General features: G+C 38.4%; 1 protein-coding gene across 2 annotated transcripts in view; it reads right to left on the reverse strand.

Annotated features, from left to right (window-relative positions):
- Positions 1-4,874: 4,874 nt before the first annotated feature.
- Positions 4,875-23,954, reverse strand: part of HDAC9 (histone deacetylase 9) — a 453,421-nt gene continuing 434,341 nt past the window's right edge. Inside the window, exons 23-25 of one of the 2 annotated variants that reach the window (XM_041418222.1) lie at positions 21,154-21,238; positions 15,910-16,063; positions 4,875-6,731 (exon numbers count right to left, since the gene is read on the reverse strand). In XM_041418222.1, coding sequence (XP_041274156.1) covers positions 6,692-6,731; positions 15,910-16,063; positions 21,154-21,238 — 279 coding nt within the window. In that variant the 3' untranslated portion in view covers positions 4,875-6,691. The remainder of the gene's footprint in view (positions 6,732-15,909; positions 16,064-21,153; positions 21,239-23,954) is intronic. The other variant, XM_041418228.1, reaches the window with a different exon arrangement.

Genomic DNA, 23,954 nt, shown 5'->3' on the forward strand with positions numbered 1-23,954 from the left:
CAATGCTCTGCTTTGTGTGTGTTTTAGCCTGCTATGTAACATTACTTTCACATTAACATTTGTGGTTCCTTTTTTATGCACTCCAGCTTCACCATGCTTCCCTCTTTATATTTTAACAATCAGAATCCTATGATCCAACCAGGGTGGCATGTTCAAAGCTCCACTTCTTTTTCACACTGATTAAAAAATAAAACAGGCAAAAAAAAAAACTCCTCAGAGTATTGAACTAGCTTACTTCAAATAGCTTTTATTAACACTAGGACAAGACTATAGCCAAAGAATTATACAAAACACAAAACAAAAGGGATTTTAACAACTTGGTTGAAGACTATTGCACGCCATTCCAATGCTCATATATCTATAATCAACAAAGTTCTGGAGCACAATATTACTTAACATTATTCATTGGATACTTGCAGATACAAAAATGTATCAGGAATAATAACAATGGTTCCTTTTACTCTTATGGAAATATTACTATTGACCTTTAAAAATGTTGCCCTTTGGGTCAGTCCCACTGATGTTTTATCCCTTAGAATCTGCTCTGCCCAGAAAGACAAATTACAGATAAACTTTCAGAACTCTGAGCAAAAGGACTGGTTTTTATCATGGAAACAGATAGCAACATCAATTTCCTACGAAAAAAATAGACATTTCAGCTGTGTATCCCTAGACCAGTCTTGTAAAAACCCATGGCAGTAAGCTTGCTTTGAAAGCCTCAGTTATGACTTCACCAGGTATTGCTTTATGCTTTCCTACTGCATCCTAACTTGGAATATTAAGCCAATCATGAAATTTAAAATAGCAGTAATCTAAACAGCAAGAGACATGAGTATGAACCTGTTCCCCTAACACATGACGTTTACACGCTCAGGAAGCCGGTAGAATAGATCCAGCAGAGTCAATTTTCTTTCAGACACACTTTTCTAGGATCAGAACTGGCACTTCATACCAGAACCAAATTATGTGAGGGCAAGCTCAGATCTTTTACCTGGAATTTTTATACACTTCTGTGTGTCTGAGTGCAGAATTTGGGTTCCCCCTCTAGCTGCCTCCCAATTACCCAAAGCCTGTTAGAGGAGGGACTTAAGTGGTCTTTGAATCAGGACATCCCATGGCTCTGCTACTCCACATGTGCCCCTGGCCATGCAGGCATTGGAGAAAAAGGGGGAATTTGCAGAGATGTTGGCACAGAATCCTTCTGACCACACAGTCCCAGTGCCACTGCTTGTATGCAGCACTTGTCTTTAGACCATCCCCACAGAAGCATGTCTGTGTCACAAATCACAGCTCCTGTAAATGACAGCCCAACTCACAGAGTGCTAACTGACATCCAAAGAGCAGTATCTTTGATGGTGCAGAACAATTCATATTTTGCTGTAATCTATGCTAACATTCTTAACCACAGAGCATGGCACTGGAGCAGGATGAAGGATTGTGCAGAAGAGACAACTGAGAGTTGCTGGAACATCCATCCTTTTTGGTCTTCACTTTCTGTAGTGTGTGATTTACTAGTGATTAGAACTGAACTAGTAACAAGATCTCAGGGGACAAAACCCTTTCAGATCAAGTGAAAAAATGACATTGTTAAAATCAAAATGGGTTTCTTTTGAGGTTAGAGAGGAATGTAAGTTTCACAATTTCTTTTTTTAACAGTCAGCAGACAGCCAGATAAATAGTACTCTTAAAATACTGCTGCAGTTTGGATCTGTTACAAAAATGAAGCATTTAATTGCTACAAGAAGTGACAAAGATAAGCATTTTCATTCCCACACCAAGGGCAGGGGAATCTGTCAGAAACCAGACTTTTTTCAAATGGTTTTCTATGTGTTACAAGAATGAATTCAATTACAGGTACAAAACCAAAGCAAGTGACATGACAAAGAAAGATCTCAAATGATAATTTAGAACCCAAACTCCTTCAAATCCAGGATAAAAAGAAAGTAGCAGAAACTTGATTTAAGAGAGATCCTTTCCTGTGGCAGGTTCCACACACCACATCCCCCCCTCCCCAGGTACATATTCTGTTTTACTTCCACATGGAGTCTGTAAAAAAAAAAAACAAACAAACAAAAAAAAAATATATATATATATAGTAGTTCACAAAGCTCTATTGTGACCTTTAAAAATAAAACAACCATGCACTGCTATGCTTCTGGAAAGGCCACTATTGAGGAAAAAAATAATTCCCCTATCAGTCATGTTATGAAGTGTCTGCTGGTGGCAGAGAACTTCTTGGGCAAATGCACAGCACACACATCAGCACACATGGTGGCTGCTGCTGCTGCTGCTGCTTAGGAGAGAAAATAGCCAAGCCAGGTTCACATCTGCATGAGTTTGGGCATGCTGGTGGGACAGGGGTGGCATTTCCCAAAGAATAAGTGCTTGCTGAGCACCTCCTTGCCCCTGCAAGCTAACCAGGATTAGCTGTTTTACAGCCATCAGTGCCTTTGGAAAAGTTCCCTCTAATTCTTTGTCCCAGACACATTGCCCTTAAAGTGTCCTGCTGTCTGTCTACAAAAATTAGTCAGTCTCTACATTCTTGTTCTCTGCAGGACCTCTGGTGTTGGCTGCAGCAAAACCTTTCTAATATTTCATCTCCGATTAAGACTCTCAGCTTTTCAGAGAGGCTGCACTTAGATAAGACACCAACTGAAATACCACATATTCCAGAGAGGAATTTGTTTTGCCACTTATATTCAGCCTGCAGCATGTTGTTGACTTTTTTGCAAAGTAAAGGCATAGCCATCTTTATTTGCAGAACATTTTCCATTTATTTTATGATATTTATTTAAGATAGCTTAATGATTTTACTTTTTTCAGATTCACTCACTTGGAATTAGTCACTTCATTTGCACTGAAGGAAAAATTAGGAAGGTTAAAAAAGGGGAATAATTCTATCATCTTTACACTGGCAAAATTCCCACCAATTGATTACCCACTAGAAATGTTGCCTGAAAAGAGATAATATAATCAAGCTGCAAATTATATTAAAACCAAATGAGCATAGGCAGAATTCCTCCACAGAGTCCAAAAATGAAGTGCAAGACACTCATGAAGATTTCAGCAGTTCTGAGATTTGCAGTTCATTGCTGATCTTACTCCAGCCCAGGTAAGAGCCTTAAGCTGGACAGAAATCATTCTTTTCTTGATCTCCTGAGTCATGTCTATTTTTAGGTTTCAGTTTGTACTACGAACTGAAGGGCCTAAGAATACAAGAAAAATACAAGAAAAGCATAGTAATAAAAGGAAAGCTCAACTGAGGTTAATACTTCGTTCCTAATGCTAGAGAAGAAAATGAACTGGAGCAATGTTACTGGAAGGTGTTGCTCAGGCATCTCTTTCTGGTGGTTGGTGACTGGTGCAGGGGCAGAGCACAAATTACTTCAGGATTCCCCCATGAGGCAAAGATTTGCTACAAATGGCAGTGGCAGCCTGGGGTGGAGGTACCGTGGGATGTCCTACCTGCCTGCAGCCCTCATACCACCAGGACAAGGCAGAGGGTCACCCTGGCTCCACGTGCTCCCTGCTGCCTCCTCAGCCTCACCTTCCCCATGGAATCACACACAGAAACCACCCCAACTTGTTTATGCATTTCAGCTCAATTTTAGATGTAATCTAAGCTCAGACATAGATATCTGGCAGCCAACTTGAAATATCTGGGACTGAATTTTCAGAGTTGTCAATCTCTCTAGCCTAGTGGGAAAGGTCTGTGGGAGACATGAGACTTTGATGTCTCCTCAAAAATCTGAATTTTTACACTTCAAACACACAGTTCATGCATCTTTATGAAATTCTTGCAATCTGTTGTTGAATCCAGTTAAAACTGGGCATTTTTAAGAGTGTCTATGTGAATATTTCCCTAGAACTATAACTAAAATTGCTGGAAGATATTTTAACTCCAGTCCATGGGGAGCTATTGACAGTAATAAAAAAATACTGTGAGAAGAAAACAGCAGCAAGTGAAACTGCCCTCTCAGAAAGCCCAGGTCTGCTTTGAAGGAAGTGTTGATATTCACCATAAGCCTCAATCATTTCCCAGAGGGCTGTAAGATGCCTTGGAATGACATAATCAAAAAGCAATGGCGTTCTTGACTTAAAGGGGAAAAGAAAAGCAGGGCCTGATCCATCTCCCATGGAAATCAAAGAGGACTTTGCTGTTGACTTCAGTCAGAACAGAGTTCTGGACACAATCTGTGTGCAGTTTATTACCACACTTGTTTATCCAAACGATCCTAACTTCAGCAGCATGTCTAGATATCTGCCTGGGACTACATCTGTACAAATGTATAAGTGTGAGTTTATAATGTGGTTTAATTCAAATTATTCTGGCATTTTAAAAGCAGTTCCAGCTAAGAAAGACAGCTTTAGCTGATTTACACCTCAGAAGACATACTTTGGAAAAACTTGTAACTCACATTTCAGGTTGCAATTCATATACAAGTTCATGCAAGCTAAGGACACAAACAGATTTTAGGGTTAATTTTAAAACGATGTTACTCTGCACTCAATTAAAATTTTGCAGCCATGATTTCAAAATGTGCAAAGCTCTACAAATTACCCAACTCATCAGCTATAGCCCTTGGTTTTCTTGAAGGGAAAGTTCTTTGATGACCATAACAAAATCACAGTAAATGGCAAGTAAGATTGCCATCAGAAGTCTGCTGAAAATGCAAGAGGAACTCCTGATTGCTTTAGTCATGTGAACAACCCCTTCAGAGCAGCCCAGAGTCAGGCAAGGTGGCTTACACCAGGAGTTAATTTAGCCTGATGGGACTTTTTGCATTACTAAAACGAGCATGGTTTTGGCTTGTAAATGGGGGATAGAATTTTATTTCACTTTCTGAGGGTCAGAATTTTATTTCCCTTTCTAAGGGGCATACATTCATTTCAGAGTAAACCTTTCAGAATAAAAGTTTACTCCACATTATAGGAAATGACATCCCTTTTTTTAGATTTCCCTTTTCAAAGCATGCCTCAGATTTCTAACTTGTAGTGGAGAGCTTTGGTATAAGTAATAAAAGTCTTTAAAATGAAAATGCTAATCGTAAACAAACCCAAATGCATGAAAGATATAGTCTGACTGCATAACAAAAGAGAATTATATAATTCTATTTGAGTGAAATCTTTCATCTTTGATTTACAGGTTTGAGTCTGCCTATAACTGAAACCATATTGTTCCATATCTTTCATATCATGGCCTTCCACAAAATCTTGTTTTAATTAAGGTTCCTTTCAGATTTCAGAATAAAAAGCATGACAGTCTTCACTTATGGCTTTAATATATATCCTTTTTTTTTTTTTCTTTTTTGAATTTGGCAAATATAAAAAAAAACGAACATCACTTGCTTTTAAACGTCGAGCAAGCTATCAAATACTGAGAGCTGAATACTTCAAGGTATCTCCTGGGGTTCATTAGGTGAGAAGGTTGTAAACAAAATAAAAGTTACTGTAGCAGAGTTTTGTTCATTTGAAGTACTCTTACATACATGCCCCATCTCTCTCTCTCTCTGACAGTAAGGCAACACGTGTAACAGTTTAAGCGTTCATTTTCAGCTAAAGGCACAACTCTATGTTACGTTCTCAAACATGGAATTAAACAGCTAAAGTCACATTGCAGGGAGATCTTGCTGCACTTTGGGGATCTAAAATAAAGCCTAAACCCTTTGAAGCTTCTTAAGCAACATCAGTTCTCTTGGTGCAGGACTACATAAAAGAATCAGTGCGTATTCACAACACGACCTGTAAAAAACACCCCCACACAGCCTCCACAGAAACACCTGAGCTTCAAATGAGCTGCACGCAGTTACTGAAGGTCGCTGCTTTGGAGTCAGAACGCAGAAACATTTCAGAACAAACCAAAAACACATTTGAAAAACTATCCATACTTGATCTCTGCTGCACATATGGTGAGCGCTACTGTCAACTACAGAGGGTACAGCACTTTTTCTTAAAGGCAAAAGATCATTTTGGAGAATCATGAATGTGTTTTTATGATAGAAAAGATTACATGAAATGGGGAGGGATGACCAGGAACAGGGAAGAGAAAATAAAGCACCACCAAGCACAGTACTTCAGGGGATTTATAGTACAATAAGAAGTGCTTTCCCTTTAGCTAAAATCCCTCATCATAATTTAAATGCTTTTCACTTATTCAGCTAAGAATTCATTACAGGAGGTTAAAAAATGGCACATAAAATAAGGGTGGGTTTTTCTTTTTTTCTTCATTACACAGAGCAAAGAAAACAAATTCTATTAACAATTTAACACGGTATGAAAAAAATTATCCAGTAAAAAGTGTCAGAAAGTGATTCACGGAGTTCACAGAGTATGTTGCTGGCTGTTGCATTTCTCATATCTATAATCTATCATGTAGGATTTTGCAATACTCTATTTCACAATTTGTGTTGGTGAGTGGGTCAAACAGCATTAAAAAAGCATGCTCTGGGCTCTTTCTCCCAAGTCCGTTTTACTGTAACTCTAGAATTTTGTCGGTTACATTTAAGGAATCTTTCAGGCTCTTTCAACTCCATCCAAAGAACAAGTGAAGCTGCTACTCTGAGTTTTGTGCCCAGTGTTTATGTTCCATCTGATCTGTGCCACCCAAGAAGCAGACAAGACATGTCTGAGGGTGCTTTGGGGGATACACAATGATGTCACCCACAGGAAATATCAGGGAGGACTTGGCACTTCACAAGGCTGGCTCTTCTTCCATGGGCTCACCAGCAGCTCTGTAAAAATAAACAGGCAATCAGAATACGGCACAAGAGTACACAATGACATTGTAGATTTCCATGCATAATCAAAGCTGATTTTTCAGCTCTCTCAGATGTTTATTTGTGTTATTCAGCTATCCATAAATAGAGTTTCTTTCCTAGGAAGTATAAACAAATGTCAAGTGGAAAAACATTTTAGATCCAAGCAATCACCGAAAATGTTCCTGTTTATATTAAAATATGTCAGAATATTTTATAACATTTTGTCCAGAAATGTACATGCTTTGTGTCAACAGAATCAAATAATTTAATGAAAAAATAGCTGTGATACTTATATTTTACAAGCTTTTGCAGCTAAAAATACATGCATTTATTTTTTTCAAGTGCACAACATGCATTTATTTTTTTCAAGTGCACACCATTAAAGCAAAATTGTTACTAGTAGCCAAGTAGTGTTGCCTCTGAGGTTTTTCTCCAGTCCCTTAGTTTTTGATTTTGTGTTTTCATAAACACATTGCCTGCCTGCTTGCAACTGAACCTGATCAGCAGATTGCTATCAAAGAAAAAGGATCTAATAATTATATCAAATCAGATTATATCTCTGTCTTTCATATGGAAACCTCTGGAAAATTATCAGCTTAGGAAAGATGAGCTCTCTAAGAGAACCAATAAGAAAATTATGAAGACATATATGATGAGTTGATGTCAAGTCTTGCAATTCCTCGTATCTGACAATCTATTGCACGTGAGGAATATGATAGCAATTATAAAATGGGAAGCTTCTGAGATATTGGAGAGATTTCACTATTGAAGGGCAAATAATTTGGGAAGAATAATTTTTCATCTCAGTCTTTCAGCCTTAAGAACTATTTAAAATAGTAACTTTAATCAATTTTGAAATCAGGGGAGAAAAGTAAATGTAAATTAATAAATTAGGTGTTTACCAGTTAATTCTTCTAAGCCAGTATAATAACTGGCTTCAGTAAAACATTCCTCAGAAAATACAAATTCATGAGATCCCACGGAAAAAAAAAATAAGGGGGGCTTGCTTGGGCTTTGTTAATTTATTCAGCAAGGAAGCCAGAGAATTTTAAATTAATCTGGAATTTATTAAAGACTTTCCCAATGAAAAAATCAGCAGTATGTCTTCAAATTATTTTATACAGGTTATTCCTTTCTGCTTTGGAATGATCAATGATAGTATGTTGAAAAATATGTCAGTTGAATGACATGTGAAAAAGACAATCTTTTTCAGACTAATCACTTTCCAAAGGGTATAAACTCTAAAAGATGATTAATAAATCACAAATCTTTCGTTCCTCACCACATGGTGGAGGATGTTTCCTATGTACAGTAACCACTGCAGCTCCCTCATTCCTGAGCAGTGAGGGGAAGCCCCTTTGCACTCCCTCTTTTCCCCCTTTTCCTTTGTTCTGGCTTGCAGCAGAGAGCAGACAGTGGCAGCCAGGGTGAGATGGAGCCCTGCCTGCTCTGAGGTGCTCAGGTGCAATTAAAAGATCACACACCAGGTGAGGAATTCATAGGGTGTGTTGCTGTTGTGCCAACCACACACTTCCACTTTCTCCAGCCACTTGTGGGAGCCCTGAAAGTCCTCTGGCATAACACAGAGGGTCAATAAGCCCTTGTTAAACATCCAGAACTTTATGGGTCTGTCTGGAAAGAAGATAATTTGGAAGCATATGACAGCTCGGTTTTTAGGTTCTGCAAATGGGAAACAATATGTCAATAGATTTCATGTGGTGATTGGCAGATCAGGAAGGAGTGAAGCTCTGGAAAACCTCTGGAAGGGAGAGTAGGGGCTTGGACTATTCATAAGAACCTAGGGAAGCAGTACATGCAACAGTCTGTTCACATGTGTTTGACTTCTGGGACTGACAAAGTAAAACTGAGGATCTTAGAACTTTTTCACAGGGAAATTTTTCACTGACAAAGGTGCTTCTGAGGGGCAGGAGTGGCCCTCGCTGATCTTCAGTGCTATATTCTAATATATTCCAATATATTCCAACAATAGGCCAAAATTCTTCACCAGCCAGAGCATAAGCACCAAAAATAATTTTTATATATAAGTGCCAGATGCAAGGTCCTTTTTAGGAAAGGAGATAACACCATGCAATCCAGCTGTTTTCTCACAGTGTGGGTACTCTCATAGTCTTCTTCTATCTCCTTTTGAAGACTTATGTGTACGTTTTACCTTCATTTTATTAGTGTCAGAGAAGTCACCGGACTTATTCTGTGGTTTATCATTAAAAACATATATTTTTATGAGATAACGGCTCAGGCCTCAGGCTAGAGTTTTGTGTGAGAGCCAGTATTGTTTTGGGGCCAAAGGACAGAGAGAAAAACACTGTAAATCCCATAGCACTGAGCAGAGAATCAATATATACCCATTCTGACAAAATCAAAAGTTGTCAAAAGAAAAATCGAGGGGGCAGAGTCTGACAGGCCAAATTTGTGTTACTTCAGCTTTGTCACTGTGAGTTACGTCAGTTCAGTCAGTTCTCCTGTGGCTGACAGGAAGTTGGCATAAAAACATAAAACAGGCAGGACCCCCATCCCACATTGTGTGCTCGGAGCAGTTCCTTGAGATGCAGCTGTGAGCTCAGGTCTGATCTCAACCAATTCCATGCAGTCAGCAAATTTAGAAAGTCACCAATTGAGATTGCAATGATTATAGAACCACAACTGTGATTTTTCTCTAAGGCTTCACCGTGGCTCATTTAAACTGCAAGTTCCTAGGAGCTGAGCCCTCCTGCATTCACTTTTCTTTGGTGTGCTGTAAAGAGTGCTCATCTCTAGCTCTCTATATGTAGAATTCTGATTATGGCAGAATTAAATAATCTCTTTGCAATTAATGCTAAATAAAATTATGTTGTTTAAGCCTTCAAGCAAAATAAATAGATGAGTCAAAAATCCTACCATATGGATAAAATTTGGCAAAACATGTGATATCTTAAATATTGTTCTGTGGCAATTAAGAATAAAAGTTATTTATGATAAAAATATTAAAAGTAATTGACATCTACAATTTTTTTTAAAAAGTAGTATTTAAGAATGTAGATAAACTCTGTACATCACCCAAAAAAGAAAATGTTTCTCTTACCTTATTTTTTAAATGAGCATTACAGAGAGTCCTCTTAGCTAAATTATCAGACACACAAAAAATAAAAACTCAAGGTATGTTTCCAAGGTAGAAACTGAACAAATGATAGATTTTTCTGGCATGGTATGGCTATTTTATGCCATAATCTGTTCCTAATTTAACTCAGCTGTCTCAGGGAAGATCGTTGTAATTGAAAAGTGATCCTCTGGTAGCAAAGAGCTGGGGAAAGATCCTCTGTAGCAAAGAGATACATTTCTATATCATGAAGGTGATTTGGGGAGTGTCTGAAGACATCATATAAGACATCCTGAGTAAGTGTATATCCTAGTAAAAATGGACTTAGTATGGATCAAAGAGAAAGGAACTAAAAGTAAAAATATCCTAGTTTTAAGAGTAGAATAAGGTAACTACATATATACTCTCAAAAGAGGAAGTAATGTCCGAAAAAGGCAAATTAAATAAAATATAAACTCTGGCAAGTTAAATGTAAATCCTCAATGAAGCAAACTAAAGGAAAGTCTGAAAAGCAATATATTAAAGGCATAAAAGCTAATAATAAAAAGATCTTTCAAAATACATCAGAGGAAATGATCAAAGCATAAAAGGAGCATCAAGGAAGGTAGACCACAAAAGTAAAATGAACTATTTATATCTGGGTTCACTAGAGATGTGTCAGTGAGATTTTATTACTTGCAGATGAATTATCCTGAACTGAATCAGTGCTAGAACAAACTGATACACCAAACATTGCCAAATTTCTAAGAGCAGATGATATCTGTTGCTAAGTTCCAGGGGAATATGATTAGGATGTTGTTAAAGAAATAGTTATTGAGCATATTCTACAGCTTAATTCAGCAAGAGGTAGAGAAAGCAAGAAAAGCAATTCCCCTTTTGGAAACCACCCGAGGTACAGTAAGCCTGTAGGGCAAAATTGAAAGCAGCTACAATCAGAGATGGAATTAGCAGGCATTTAGGTAACAGTCATTTAGGTAAGAGTTAGGTCTTAACACTTATAAAGATGGCAATCCTTTCAAATTTATTAAAAGTTTCTGAAGGAAATTAGGGAAGGGGGATCAAGTGATTTTCTCCTGCAAAGAAGGTCTTCCAACAATTTTATCCAAGTGCTTAGAAGAACCTTGGTTGTTGAAAGAAGGTCCTTTCACAGATTAACAGTGCATCAAAAGCAGGTAACACAGAATAATATTGGTGAATTTTTACCATGGAGGAATTCTCCAGAGCATCTCAAAAAGACTAGGCAGACTACGAGTAGATTTAGGTGATAATGTTTGCTGATGACACCAAATCACCAATACTACTCAGCTCTAAGGCCCACAGCAGCATTTCTGTATGGAGAAGAAGGCAAGCAACACAAACACAGAATACACAAAATGAGGTAGGACACCTTTAACTGTTTTAACAGTGATGGCTATGACCGAGAGCTAGAGCTTGAAGTTAATGGTAGAGGAGCAGAAAGCCACAGAAACAAAACATCCCCAGTATTAGCTACTGTGTAAATTCACAACATGCCCAGGACTTGGAGTCCTGCATGCAGCTTTTACTCCATCTCAAAGAAACTACAAAAAGCACAGAGAGGAGCAAAAATCATCAAAGGTAAGAAATTATTTCCATACCAGCAGGAATACAGAGTATTGAGAAGCTCAAGCCTTTAAAACCAGATATGGGTCAAAGATTATGGGTAAGAAAAAAGGTGGTTTTCTTTCTCACAATACAAGACCTAGGGGTTTCCCAGTGATTTTATTGGTTAATTAGTAAAAGCAGTGTGATGCCTGATGAGGCTGTGGGGTTCACTACCCAAGTGCTCACCCAGAGGTGTAAGCTGTTTCCAAAAGGTTTTGAGAAGTTTACACCTGTGTATGTATCCTCTAGGCTTTTACACAGGATGGGTCAGATAGAGCAGTTAAGATCTATCAACTCACCAGGGCAAGGCTGGCTCTCAGCCTCTTCTACTCCTGATTCTCTTCCTTATGAACCCACCATCAAAGGACGAGAAGGTGAGCAAGATAAGTGTGTAGGCTGACCTGGGAAAGCTGTTCTGCAGCTCCTGAGCCTGGAGGGGATTGTAAGACCTGTGGGGTATGGCCAGGTATGTGCTGTGTACTCAGGACAGCTGAGGTGGATATCCGAATAGTGAAATGCCAAGTGAAGCTTTATGAGTTGATAGACAAATATGGCAAGTGGCCCTAAATATGGCAAGTGGCCCAGCTAGCTGCACCCCACGATTCAATCAGATTTGCTCTAGTACGTAATATAATGCAATTTGACTGAAACTGCAGCTGGTAGCTCTGTAACACTAAGAATAAAAATTATACTTTGTTTTCATTTCCATTTGAGTAAAATCTATGCTCAGCTAAACCAGAGCCATAAAGTCAAATTCTGATAAATGTCATTCTCAAGATTTACTGCTTCCTGTAAAAATAGTAAGTGCAAAAGATCTCCCTCCACACCCTTTTCTTTTTCCATTTTAAGAAGAAATATACAGAAGCTCCAAGGTATCAGGACAGCAGTGCACTGAATATTCCACAGCACAATTTCTGAAACAGATGTCTGGCCAAAGCAAAATTCTAATCAGCTAAATCTGTATCTCACATAGGGAATAAACAGTTATCAACACACAAAAGTTCTGGTAGTTAGAAATGTTTTATAGGGCATGCCTCTTCCTCTAATTGCATCTCTATTTAAATCCCCGTCAGTACCATACATGTTTCCTATCCTATCCACAAACTCTTTTTTCTGTATCTTTACTCTTCCAAAGGCTATAATTGAGATTCAATTGGACCTTAAGATGCAGAGTTATGCTTTGGTAAAATAAAACACCAAAAGCGTAGCAGCTTTACATGTTTTTCTTCATTTGCCCTGCCAGAGAAAATCAAGTAAAAAAATAATCGGCACTGTCACTTGAAGAAAAGAAAGAAAGAGAGAAGAAAGAAATAAAAATACTTTATATGGGCCTTAGCCAGGAGCATTTTATCCATCAGTGGTAAATGAGTCAGATATGAGTTGGCCAGGAAAAGAACTGCTTTGCCCAAAATCTGAGTTTAAAGTGAGTCATCTCACTCCAACACCAATATATCCTCCAACATAACTGGCCAGAGTTTCCCACAAAGAGACTCTTGCTGCTGCTCTTCATCTGGAGGCCTGACCATCCAGAACTGAAGTTGACAGGATCTCTGCCATCGAATCAGTGAAACAGGCTTAGAGTTGCAGGCCAGAACTATCAGCCTGGCTGACCGTGGTGGGAATTAAGAGGAAGCAAACTGACTCCTGGTGTAAGGAAGGAACCTTTGAGGCTGCCCTGTCAACCACGGCACTTCCTGTTCTGCTCCCACCCTACCTGTCACAAGCAACTTTCCCAAATGAACACTCAATGCAAAAGCTTGCAACAGGTCTTCAGAAGGTGATCCCATCTACACCACTAGGAGGAAAGGAATACCTTCTAACAGAGCTTGAGACCCTACTTGACTCCCCACATCCCTGCTGCCCTCTGTTTGCCGTAGGAAGTGTCTGGAATAGGTGCATTGCATACATGGTCCTTTATTACAGCAAACATTAAAAAACATGAAAAAGCAAAGCTGAATTGTCTCTACATTCCTGCTGTTTGTGTTGGTATGTACCTATGAAATGGATGGTGTGCTTCTGTGAAATGAAGTAAATTATACAGAACCCAAAGAATGCAATGTCACAGACTCACTCTCTGGACATTCCATGATGGATTTTCATTCACACTCAAAGAGCAGGCAGGTCCTCTCAGGTTTCCTCACAGCTGAGGACTCTCAAATTCCAACTTTCAGGGGGATCACTTTTGATTCCATATTGTTCCTTACATTCATCAGGAAGAAAACAAAGATAATGATGCTCAGAAGCCTCAGAAAACCTAACTATCAATTTTGGTCCAGTAGGACACCACCTTCCTTGTTCTGTCACTCTCTAAAGGCAACCTGGCTTCATGTGACTTCTTTGAGGGTTAAACGTATAGAAAGAGATTTCAGGATGCATGCATGCGTAGGTTTTTTTTTGTGCGGCTGACAAATATCTGCAGCACCACAGAAGATATTCCAAACGAAGTCATTTTTCCACAAAACAATTCATCACAATGGATTCATCCCTACAAGAGTCCAGAACTGATGAAGTGTAATGAATCTGGCAGCCACATGAATTCCACTTGTGCACATTTCAGTACATCCATTTTTTGCCATGTGTCTCAGAGCTGCCCTGAAATTCTGTTTTCAGAATGGGTGGAAACTGTCACAGGTTATCAGTAGGTAAATAATAAGTACAGTAATTAAGTGCAGTGTTAGTCAAAGGGTTATTTTGCTCAAATCATGTAGGAGTAGTAGTTGCTCTTGGTAGTTGTAGTTTTGAGTGGAGGCACATAACAAATAAAATTTTTGGTTATTCTCAGCAATGTATAAATACACAAAATTAACCATGCCCTTTTCCAGACAATTTATAGCTTTAATTTGCTTCACTGCATTATTTCCAGTACTTTAACTAAAATTATTTATATTTCAGAGCTATGCACACACAAGTGGGATTTTTTTCTGTCCCTAGCTAGCTGAAGTGTCTTGTAACTGTCAGAAACTTATATGAAAAACTACATTATTCCTTAGTTGAGCACTGCTTACCACAGTCACAAATCTAAAATACATCTTGTGTTCATCATGTATTCTTCTCTAAGCTTTTATGAAGTTGTCTGCAATAATCCTAGCACAAGAATAGCCATGGCATATTAAATATAATTACAATTGGAAAGGTTATTATGAAAATACTGTGAACTTTATTAGCTAGCTCCACTCCCTGTGTGTCCCTTTGAGCCATGCCTCAATTCTTTGACAGATGAGTGTTGCCACTGTTGTGAAGGATGTTCATTGCCAAACACATCCACAGCTTTGAGCATTGCACTGTTCCCCTGGGTGCCTATCAGTTCAGTTCTGATTAAAAGACACAACACAGGAGGAAAGAACTGAAGCAACTAAGAAGCAGTCACAATGTGGGAGCCATGGATCTTTCTGGCTCCACTCCCACCACTGCTGTCCCTACCACAGCTCCCTCCTTTCTCTACTGTTGTTCCACAGCCTGATGAGCTGATGAGTCTCCTTATAAGGCTTTTTTCATCATTCCTCCCCCTTCTCCTCTTTTCTGTGTAAGATGGAATGCAAGTAGTTCCACTACATTTTGTGTCTTTCTCTACTGGTGAAGACCAGAAGTATTTGTCCTTAAAACAAAACAAAACAAAACAAAACAAAACAAAACAAAACAAAACAAAACAAAACAAAACAAAACAAAAAAAAAAAAAAAGGAAACTCCAAAAACTTCTCCAGTGGCTTTTCTGATTATAGATGACACAATATTCAGTGGCTACTGTGGGTTTTTTACGTGTAATTGGCAAAACACACAATAGCATTTACTGCATCATTTTCTTAATTTGCAAGTTGAAAGAAATTTTCATTAATGTAAAAAGCAGATGAAAAGCTGGAAAAACCAGCACTCTCATTCTTTGCTGGTCTACCTTGATCTTAGTACATAGAAAATGCTGGCCCTAATCCTGATCAGGATAGCTTTAAGTTTTATACTGGCACTGTTCACATTTCTTCCAGGGAAGTAACTTCTAATGCCTGTCTAATATCACTTAATAGTGATTTAAGTCCATCGTTACTAAATATATCTGACTGTTTGTTGAACCCCTTCCTAGAAAATTAAAAGACATTTTAAAAGCTTCTAATGAGAAGAATATGGTTGATTACACTTGACCATGTCTATTTACTTCATATAGATACTGCAGTTTTTATGAAGTAGCAAGAAGTAGACATGAGAAGAAAAGAAGGTTCTTGTAATAATTATGAATTTCAGTACAGAAATAGAGACACCAAACCCTAAAAAATGCTAATATCTCTGCTTTCAGTGGCTAAGTGAGAGAACTGAAATCCAGGCATGAAAAATTCCAGGTATCTCAATTAACAGGTAATTTTGAAACAACCCTTAGTCCTCCTTTCTTCTTCGTTTTACTTGGCTGGAGCGAAAGCCTTGTTGTCTGTAATAATTTCATGCACTTACCTGCTGCCTTCCTGAGGAATACACTGCTCAACATCCACTGAAAGAGAGGCCATAGCTGATACTGTTTCTGTCTCCTCCCTCTCTTGCTTCTGAGACTCAGCCAGAGCACAATCCACTGGCACAGAGTATGGCTCCACTGACTTCCAGTACTTGCCTAAGGAAAACACACATAATAATTTATGGGAATTTTAGCTAGCATGGTGGTACAAGAACAGTAATCACTTAGTTCAACACCGAGTGATTATAGTTTAAAATCTCTGTGGTGTAAGCAGTACAGTTGAAATTTCAGACTGCAGTGAAGAGGTCTATTTCTGAGCCTAAGAATGCCAAGTTGGAAAGTGCTTTCGTTCCAAGAGCTGTGTCACACCCTTCCCCAGAAGGTAATAAACTGGAGGAGTAACACACAGACTAATGAACACAGATTGTCAGGAAGGCTATTGGCTTTATCTACACAAGGTGATGGGAGTTCAGAGCAGGGTTAATAACTAGAAGTTCTGATATGGCACACAGTTGATGCAGAGACAGCAAAATGTAAAAAAATGTACATTGTGCAAAATAAAAAAATGTACAAAGTGCTCACACAGCACTGTCTTGAAAAGGAAAGAAGTCCAGCTCAGAAGTGGTGCTGCCAGAACAATCAGGTTTGTTAGTCCTGGATGTTCTTTCTCCTCCAACCTCAGGGCGTATACTAGAACAATAATTTAGTTAAAACTTTCTTATATGAACTGGCTGTTGCTGGAAAGCTGCCAGGTATCATAAGGGATAGAGCTTTCTGGTCTGCTATGTAAAAATACAGCAGTGGATTAAAAGCATGAGTATTTTCAGATTTCTGCCGGCAACACAAGAACCTCATCAAGCAATGCAAAAAATAATGGCAGGTGACTCATCCTAAACATATAAAATGATCTGCTATTAAGAAATAGCAGCATGGCTATTAAAAAACTGTTTGATTATTAGAAACCACACGAATAAGTACAAATTTACATACATATTTCTAAACAGTCCAGTAAAACACTGAGCACTCACTAATTGCCAGGTGGATGACACCTGGGGATTAGGAGCTTTGGGAAGTCTGGGAGCTCTGGACCAGAGCTTACTCAGTGTTTAGTAAGAAGCTTTCAGCAGCTGCTGCAGAGGTTGGATCAGGGTACTTATCTGAGAATTAGACAGAGGGTTTCAACAGCTGTGAAAGAGAGGGGATCAAGTAGGGGACCTTTCCAAGGACTAAAAGGAGGATTTTGGCAGCTGGGTAGCAGGCTGAGCTGAGGTGCTTATCCAGAGGGTAGCTGGAGGCTTTGACAGCTGGGAGGCCAGGCCAGCAGTGGTGCTGCCTGTGCTGAAGAAAGGCTGCTGAAAACTCCCTCTTTGGTAACACAGCTCTCAACACAGTTTCAGGCTTTTGGAAGGATGAACTTTTCCCTCCAGTGAGAAAGCAGCTGTCAATAAAGCCTAAAAATGTCTTTATTCAAAAACATCATTGCAAGATGAAAGCCCAAGTCAATCTTCAAGAACAACAAGTGAGCATGGCTGGAGTGTTTCTTTGAACTCTAATAGTGTGCACGTTTGAGTAGTTAGCAGAATCTTTAAATAACAGGGACCTTCTGGGGATAAAATGTAAAGTGTATTAAGTATCCTACAAAGTTGAGATTAAGTGTTAGGAGGTTGGCTTTGCTCCAAAAACATGAAAGACAGAGCTAAAAAGTTATGTACATAACAGTAGGCTCAATGATTGGAGCCTGGCAAATTTTATAAAAACAAGACAAAAATATTCTCTATTATTACTGTGCTCAGAGACCATATTCTCTATTCATTAAAAAATACACTAAAAACAAACAAAAAAGTTATATGAGCATTCCACAGTGTTCTCACAGATCCTATGTACAAAAGTCAGTCTTTGCAATATACACCCAATTCAAACCCTATAATTTATGAGCTAAATGTTCACAGAGTGGGTGGGGCTTTTGTTGCAGAAACAGATGTGCAAGAAAATCAAATCTGTTGGCATGGGAATAATACCCCCTCTTGCCTATAAAAGAAATGAACCCATGTTCACTGCTGGAGTTTTCAAGGGCTTTTATTCATAAAATAAAATATTAGTACCCAGCTACCACTGTGTTGCTCTCCTGCAGCAACAATAAAACAGCATCAGTGAGGATTGCTGCATCACATTCATTCATTCACACACAGGCTTGCACACCAGCTGCTCCCTGAATCCTGACTTTCTTGTAACATTAAAACCCAGGGCCAATTCAAGCATTTTAGTGGGCTCTCTGCGCCCATTTAACTGCCCTTCACTCCAAGATTGGTGTTCTTTGTTTCCCCACATTGAGAGCTGTGTTACGAGAGGGGCTTCAGCCACAGAGGGAGCAGAGTCAGGCCAGGAGGCAGGTGGCAGCCCATATACTGCAGTGGAGGGTCCTGGAGACAGGAACTACCTGGCAGGGTGTTTGTGGTTTGTGGGGAAAACGTTTAAGCAGTTACGATTAGAAATAGCATCCAGGTAGCAGCAGGTACCTCATGAAAATAAAGCTCTGTGATGCTTGTAAAAAAGCAAGGATAGATTTTTCCCTAAAATCAGAAAAATGTATTTTACAAATACCTTGGGTAACCAGAAGAGTTTTGCAAGCTTCTTTTTATCCAGGACAACATTTATTTGCTGCACACAAAACCTACAGGCCTTGAATGCATGTTCAGCCAAAAAATTTGCAGGCAAAGAGTTATGGAATGGGGAGCCAATCACAGCACACAGCTGCTAAGGAGCTTTGTTAGTAGGTATGCTGTGGATTGACAATTAGAAGAAGTCAAAAAGTATTAGCATCAAACCACTCTGAAAATGCCATTTCTACTGTGCTCTACTGGAAAGTGAAATTCTACGAGCGCCGTTACACTCATTGACAAGAACTTGGTGGAGCTCAAGAGAAAGAATGAAGCATACTGTTGGTTTCATTCATACAAAATTGAGCAATCATGAATTGCAAGGAAAAACCAATAAAGCCAAAACAGTCTTCTAGGTATGGTTTGGCTTTCGGCATGAAAATGTGCTTAAACCTCCCTCAAAGATTTGTATGAGCACTGACTATTACCAGGAAATAATAAGAGGGAATGTTTCTGTCACTCCTATAGGCATTTGTAATTGCCTTTCAAAGATTTGGACAGGACATACCTTGGCTTGCTTGAAAAAACAATTCTTAGGGTATTCTGCTACTGGAAAGGATTGTTTAGAACTAGCCTATTACTTGGGTGTGGGAATTACTAATTCCAAATTTGTTACATTTTCAAAGGAGCTTTGGATCACTGTCAACACAGAACGTTAATAGAAATTCTATTCTAGTTAGAAAAAAAGTTGTCTCTTAGTTTCTAAGTACTGTAGCTTCAAGGTTTTGCAAAAAAAAAAAAAAAACACACACACACACACAGAAAAACAACCACACACAGGAGGAGCTTATTTGGTATAAAAGGTTGCTAATATTCATTATGAAAGTTGGATCACAGAAATCCAAACCCAATATCCAAAGGCGATGCCATGATTCAAACAAACCAAGCTTTCTCAGTACCTCTTGAGGTGCTACTCAGCAGCCTAATACTCTCCAGCCTGTTCAAAATATTGAACCTGTTCAAAATATTGAACAGCTACTTGCTACTCTTAGATCTAAATATGCATCACAAAGCTACACTGAACTTCCTCAGGGCTCCTTTCTGTCATCCAAGCATATTCCTTTCTAATACTTGGTCTCTCTCCAGACAAAATGAGGTAAAGATAACTTTTTAGGTAGTTGCAAGAAAAGGCAGAATGCTGTATTTAAGTAAATCTAAACCCAGAGCAGGCTGACTAAGGTTTCAGAAGAGTCCACTGGACTGCATGACTGTACCAGTTCAGCTGAAACGTAATTGTGTTAAAATTGAGTCATTCTGCAGAGCTCTGGACTATGTTCTCAGATTTACACTGTATATTTCTTCCTAAATCCACACCTTCTCTCTCAACAGCCATCATTTGTGTGTATTCCTACTCTTCTGTTTGTCTGTTTCTCAATTCACCCTTTTTGTGGTTTCAGATCCATTTTCCATTACATACATGTTTTATTTCAAACAGAATTGCATCTCTTTTCCTTGTGTCTCTGGTCTGCGTGTAGCATTCTGCCCTTATTATCATTTGCAAATCTGTTCTATCTTGTGCAGTACATGAATCTCCTTAACCTGCTGACCCCTTCCAGATTATTAACAGATTATTAGCAGGGAATTTTAACTCATGAGCTACCCAGGGACATACCACTCAGCACGAAGGACTTATTGGAACATATTATATATAGCTGTTTAATTAGAGCTTTTCCATATCTAGGTGTCTACTGGATATGCATGATGAATTATATATTTACAATATATTTTCTTTGTCACCTTGCAACTAAAATCAGATGGATAAATACTGCATGAACAGTGAATTGGGCATGGTGTTCCTTTTAAAAACTGCATTTATTTTACGTAGATGAATCCCAACCACTTGTGGTTCATCTCAAATGAAGGAAAACATTTGTTATTCATTTGTTATTCTAAAGGAGCCAGCAAACAGTAGAAGTCAGGAAGCTCCCACTGGCTCAGTAAAATGGCAGAGACAAGAAGATTAGAGAATTTAAGGGATGTGTGCTCAGTTGGACTAAAGCAATTGATGGCATAAAGTTCTTCAGTAAGCAAATGCCCTAAAGCATCTGGGTAGTTAAGGGTTGGGGTCTAAGCCCATAAGTGAAGAAATAATGTATCCTCTGTCTCAGAAACAATAAAATAATGTATTTTTTAGCACTGTTCCATAGATCAGTGCCCAGTTGGAGCTTTTTAGCTTTATCTCAAGCTCATGTGAATCTCAAAGTGAGTACCTTCTAAAGGGCTGCAAAAACAGAATCTGACAACTATTTGTTAGAGCTTTAATTTACCTGTCTGTTCCTGTCCCCCACTGACAAACATCTATTTCATCCAAGCTGCTCTGGAATTAAAAGATTTGGGAATATTCAGGAATCAGAAATGTTTAAATAATTTTAATGGGTTACTTTTTCAAGGCTAAGTATGTGCCAGAAACAAAGAGATGCTGAAGAAAAAAATAAAAGCATATACATATATATATGTATATAAATATTAGACACAGCATGTCAGTTTATACATAAAACATTTTCCCACTCATTTCATTTCATTACATTAATTAATAATAAAAAATAACCCCAAGCCCACTAACCCACCAACTCAAACTGAGAAACATACTTTGAATTTCAGTGGTCTTTTTTAAAGAAGCTATTGCATTCATATTGGGGATTTGGTGCACAATATCTTCCGGGAGAGGCTCCAGCTGAAAGAATAGAATAGAATAATATAAATATTCAATAAGCCACAGGGACATAAAACAAACTGAAATGATCTAATCCTCAGGAAAAGCTCAGCCCAAGAACTGGTTAATATGTTGCTGGTATCAGTTCTAAATGTATAGTCATGATTTTGTTTTCTGTTTTCCAGCCATGTAATTGAATTCCAAGGGGCTTTTCTATTGGCTGCAAGACTAATCTATGGAGTCTCTGAAGCAGGTGCATGTCTGTGTATTATTCATTAAAAAATGCTAGTTATTTGTGTAATTTTTGTAGGTTCCTCACAAACCAAATTCCACTGCGTCTGTATATGCAGCTGGGCACTCCAAACAAAACCTTGTTGAAGCCACACTGGAACCAAAGTGTGCACTCTAATATCTTTATTTTTCTGGTGTTATTTCATCTAACCATCTTTCACATTTTAAGGTTTATATGGGAAAACCATAAAACACAGCTGCTTTTACTAGCTTAACATTAATTTCAAATAAAGCAGTAAATAAAAAAATGGCCATGGAGATTAGAAGTAAATTTCCGAGTTTTTTACAGAATAGGCTGCATTTTAATTTCCTAGTTTTAATTGTATATTCTTTGAGTAGGACTGCACTAGCAGAAAGAAGTGTTCAGCTACTGCATAGTTATTTTTGTCCTGCAGTGAATAAATATAAAAAATAAATTGTATTTTGAATGTCACCCACATCTGCTTTTTTGTCCACCCTCCACACATTTTCTCCTAGGAATAAAGTAAAAGCTTGTTTGGGCTAAATGCTTCTCCTTGCACTGTAATAACTATATTCTCCTAGAACTATGCTATGAGTCATGAAACTCTTCTGCTTCCCCACCTAAATGGCCATTGATGGGAGTGCAGGCTTGCGTCCTGAGGAGTAGCAACTGTGCCAAGGTGGACAAAAACCAGCAATATCAATACCAATCTCTCCTCTCTAAAGCTAAGGAAGTTCAACCACTGTTGACAGGAGACATCTGTACTGCAGACAAAACTCCTTTCTTAAGTGTGCCTGGGTCTATTTTAAACTAGGTCAAGTGAAGCCCACCCAAGGAGCTTCCTTTGCAAAGTTAATAGTTCAGTAGCCATCATATACTGTCCTCTAGGTTGCTACTGCTGCATGGCTACTCACCAGATAGATAAAATCAACTTTCATCCAAGCACACACAGTGGGAAGTAACTGCAGTGTGGATACTCCCTCAGTGGTGCTATTTTAAGCAAGCTCAGCTACAAATCCCAAAACTTCTGGGATCCTGCCACTACAATCAGCAGTGAATGCCTGTCAGCAATAAAGACATTGCAAATATCACCAGTCCTTTGGAGTCTTGGTAACTAAAATGAATAGGTCTGTTCATGTCATTATTTCCTTAGAAGCCCATATGGGATTGCAGCTGGAAGATTTTCTTCTGGCTAGAAACAATAGCACTATGTTTTGTTTTCACAAAGCATAAATCAGTCCATTCTGCTCAGTGATCAAGTATGCAGAGAAGTGCTGGTAGGACCTGACCATGTCCCAGCGCTACTTGGTTAACAGAGAGGGAAAAGGGCAAAGAAAGATTGCTCCTCTCTAGTATGTATCGTGGATTAGCACAAAGACGGCAATTACAATACAAATAATATTTCAGGTACTTCTGCAATCCTTGAACCACATCTACTTTATCATCTTCATAGGTGGCTCTATTTGTTTATTTACTCTTTCAGGTAACTGGGGGGAAACTCTTTCAAGTACCTGGGGGGAAACTGCGTATTTATGAAAATGCCAACCAACAGATCAAGCTTTACAGGTTTTAGAACAATAATCCATATAATAACCTTAATAATCCATATCTTGATTTACGCAGATAAAAAGCATTTGCTTTATCACTAGTCATTTTCTGTTTAAAGTAATCTATCATTTGGCCAGGAAGAATACAAAACCCTGAAGTTCTCTTTGGTTATAATGGGGCAAAAAATAGTTTAAGGTTCTTTTTTGTCAATTTCCGAATTCCTAAGACTTTGATGACCAATTCACTTCCCTGAAACAGAACAAAATAGCTCCAGGCCGTAGCAGTAGGAATAACAGTAAAAGGTATGGAATTGCCAGACTGCAATATGTGAGAGCTGTGTCTTGCTTTGCCCCTTGAGTAGAAGATTCTTTAGGTAGACCTTTTGTACTAATTACATGCAAATGCTTTGTACTAATTATTAAGATGGGAACAACTGATGTAGAGACAGTTAGAGGAGATTTTCTATTAAAAGGTGGATATTTTGTTGCCCTCCTTAAGGCTGGATTTTTGCAAGAGCCAAAACCCAAAGGGTTTGATTTTCCCTAATATATCAAAACCACCTCTTTATTTATCAGTATAGAATTTTTCTTAAAACAAGTAGGCTGCATTTGAATATCTAGACATATCAGATGAATAAATGGCAGGTGTGTTTTTAGAAATCAGAATAAGCCTATGAATCCCTAAAAGAAGAAAAAGGGTAAAACATCCAGCACCTATCCCAATCATTACTCTGTCTGTTAGCACTACTAACAGTTTTGTAGGTGATGGAAGTATAATAGGCATGTTGAATCATTTCCTTAACTTTTTTTTTTCACAAAACTTTCATTTTGTATTACAAGCTTGGTTGAGACAGGCTCCTAAGCCTTTCTGTCTCCTCATCCTTAAGTACAGCCCAACAGACTTTGGACCCTCTTTCATATCAGGGAAATTTTATCA

Source organism: Onychostruthus taczanowskii, unplaced genomic scaffold, assembly GCF_017590055.1.
Source record: "Onychostruthus taczanowskii isolate IOZ18803 unplaced genomic scaffold, ASM1759005v1 scaffold59, whole genome shotgun sequence".
Taxonomy (NCBI): Eukaryota; Metazoa; Chordata; class Aves; order Passeriformes; family Passeridae; genus Onychostruthus; species Onychostruthus taczanowskii.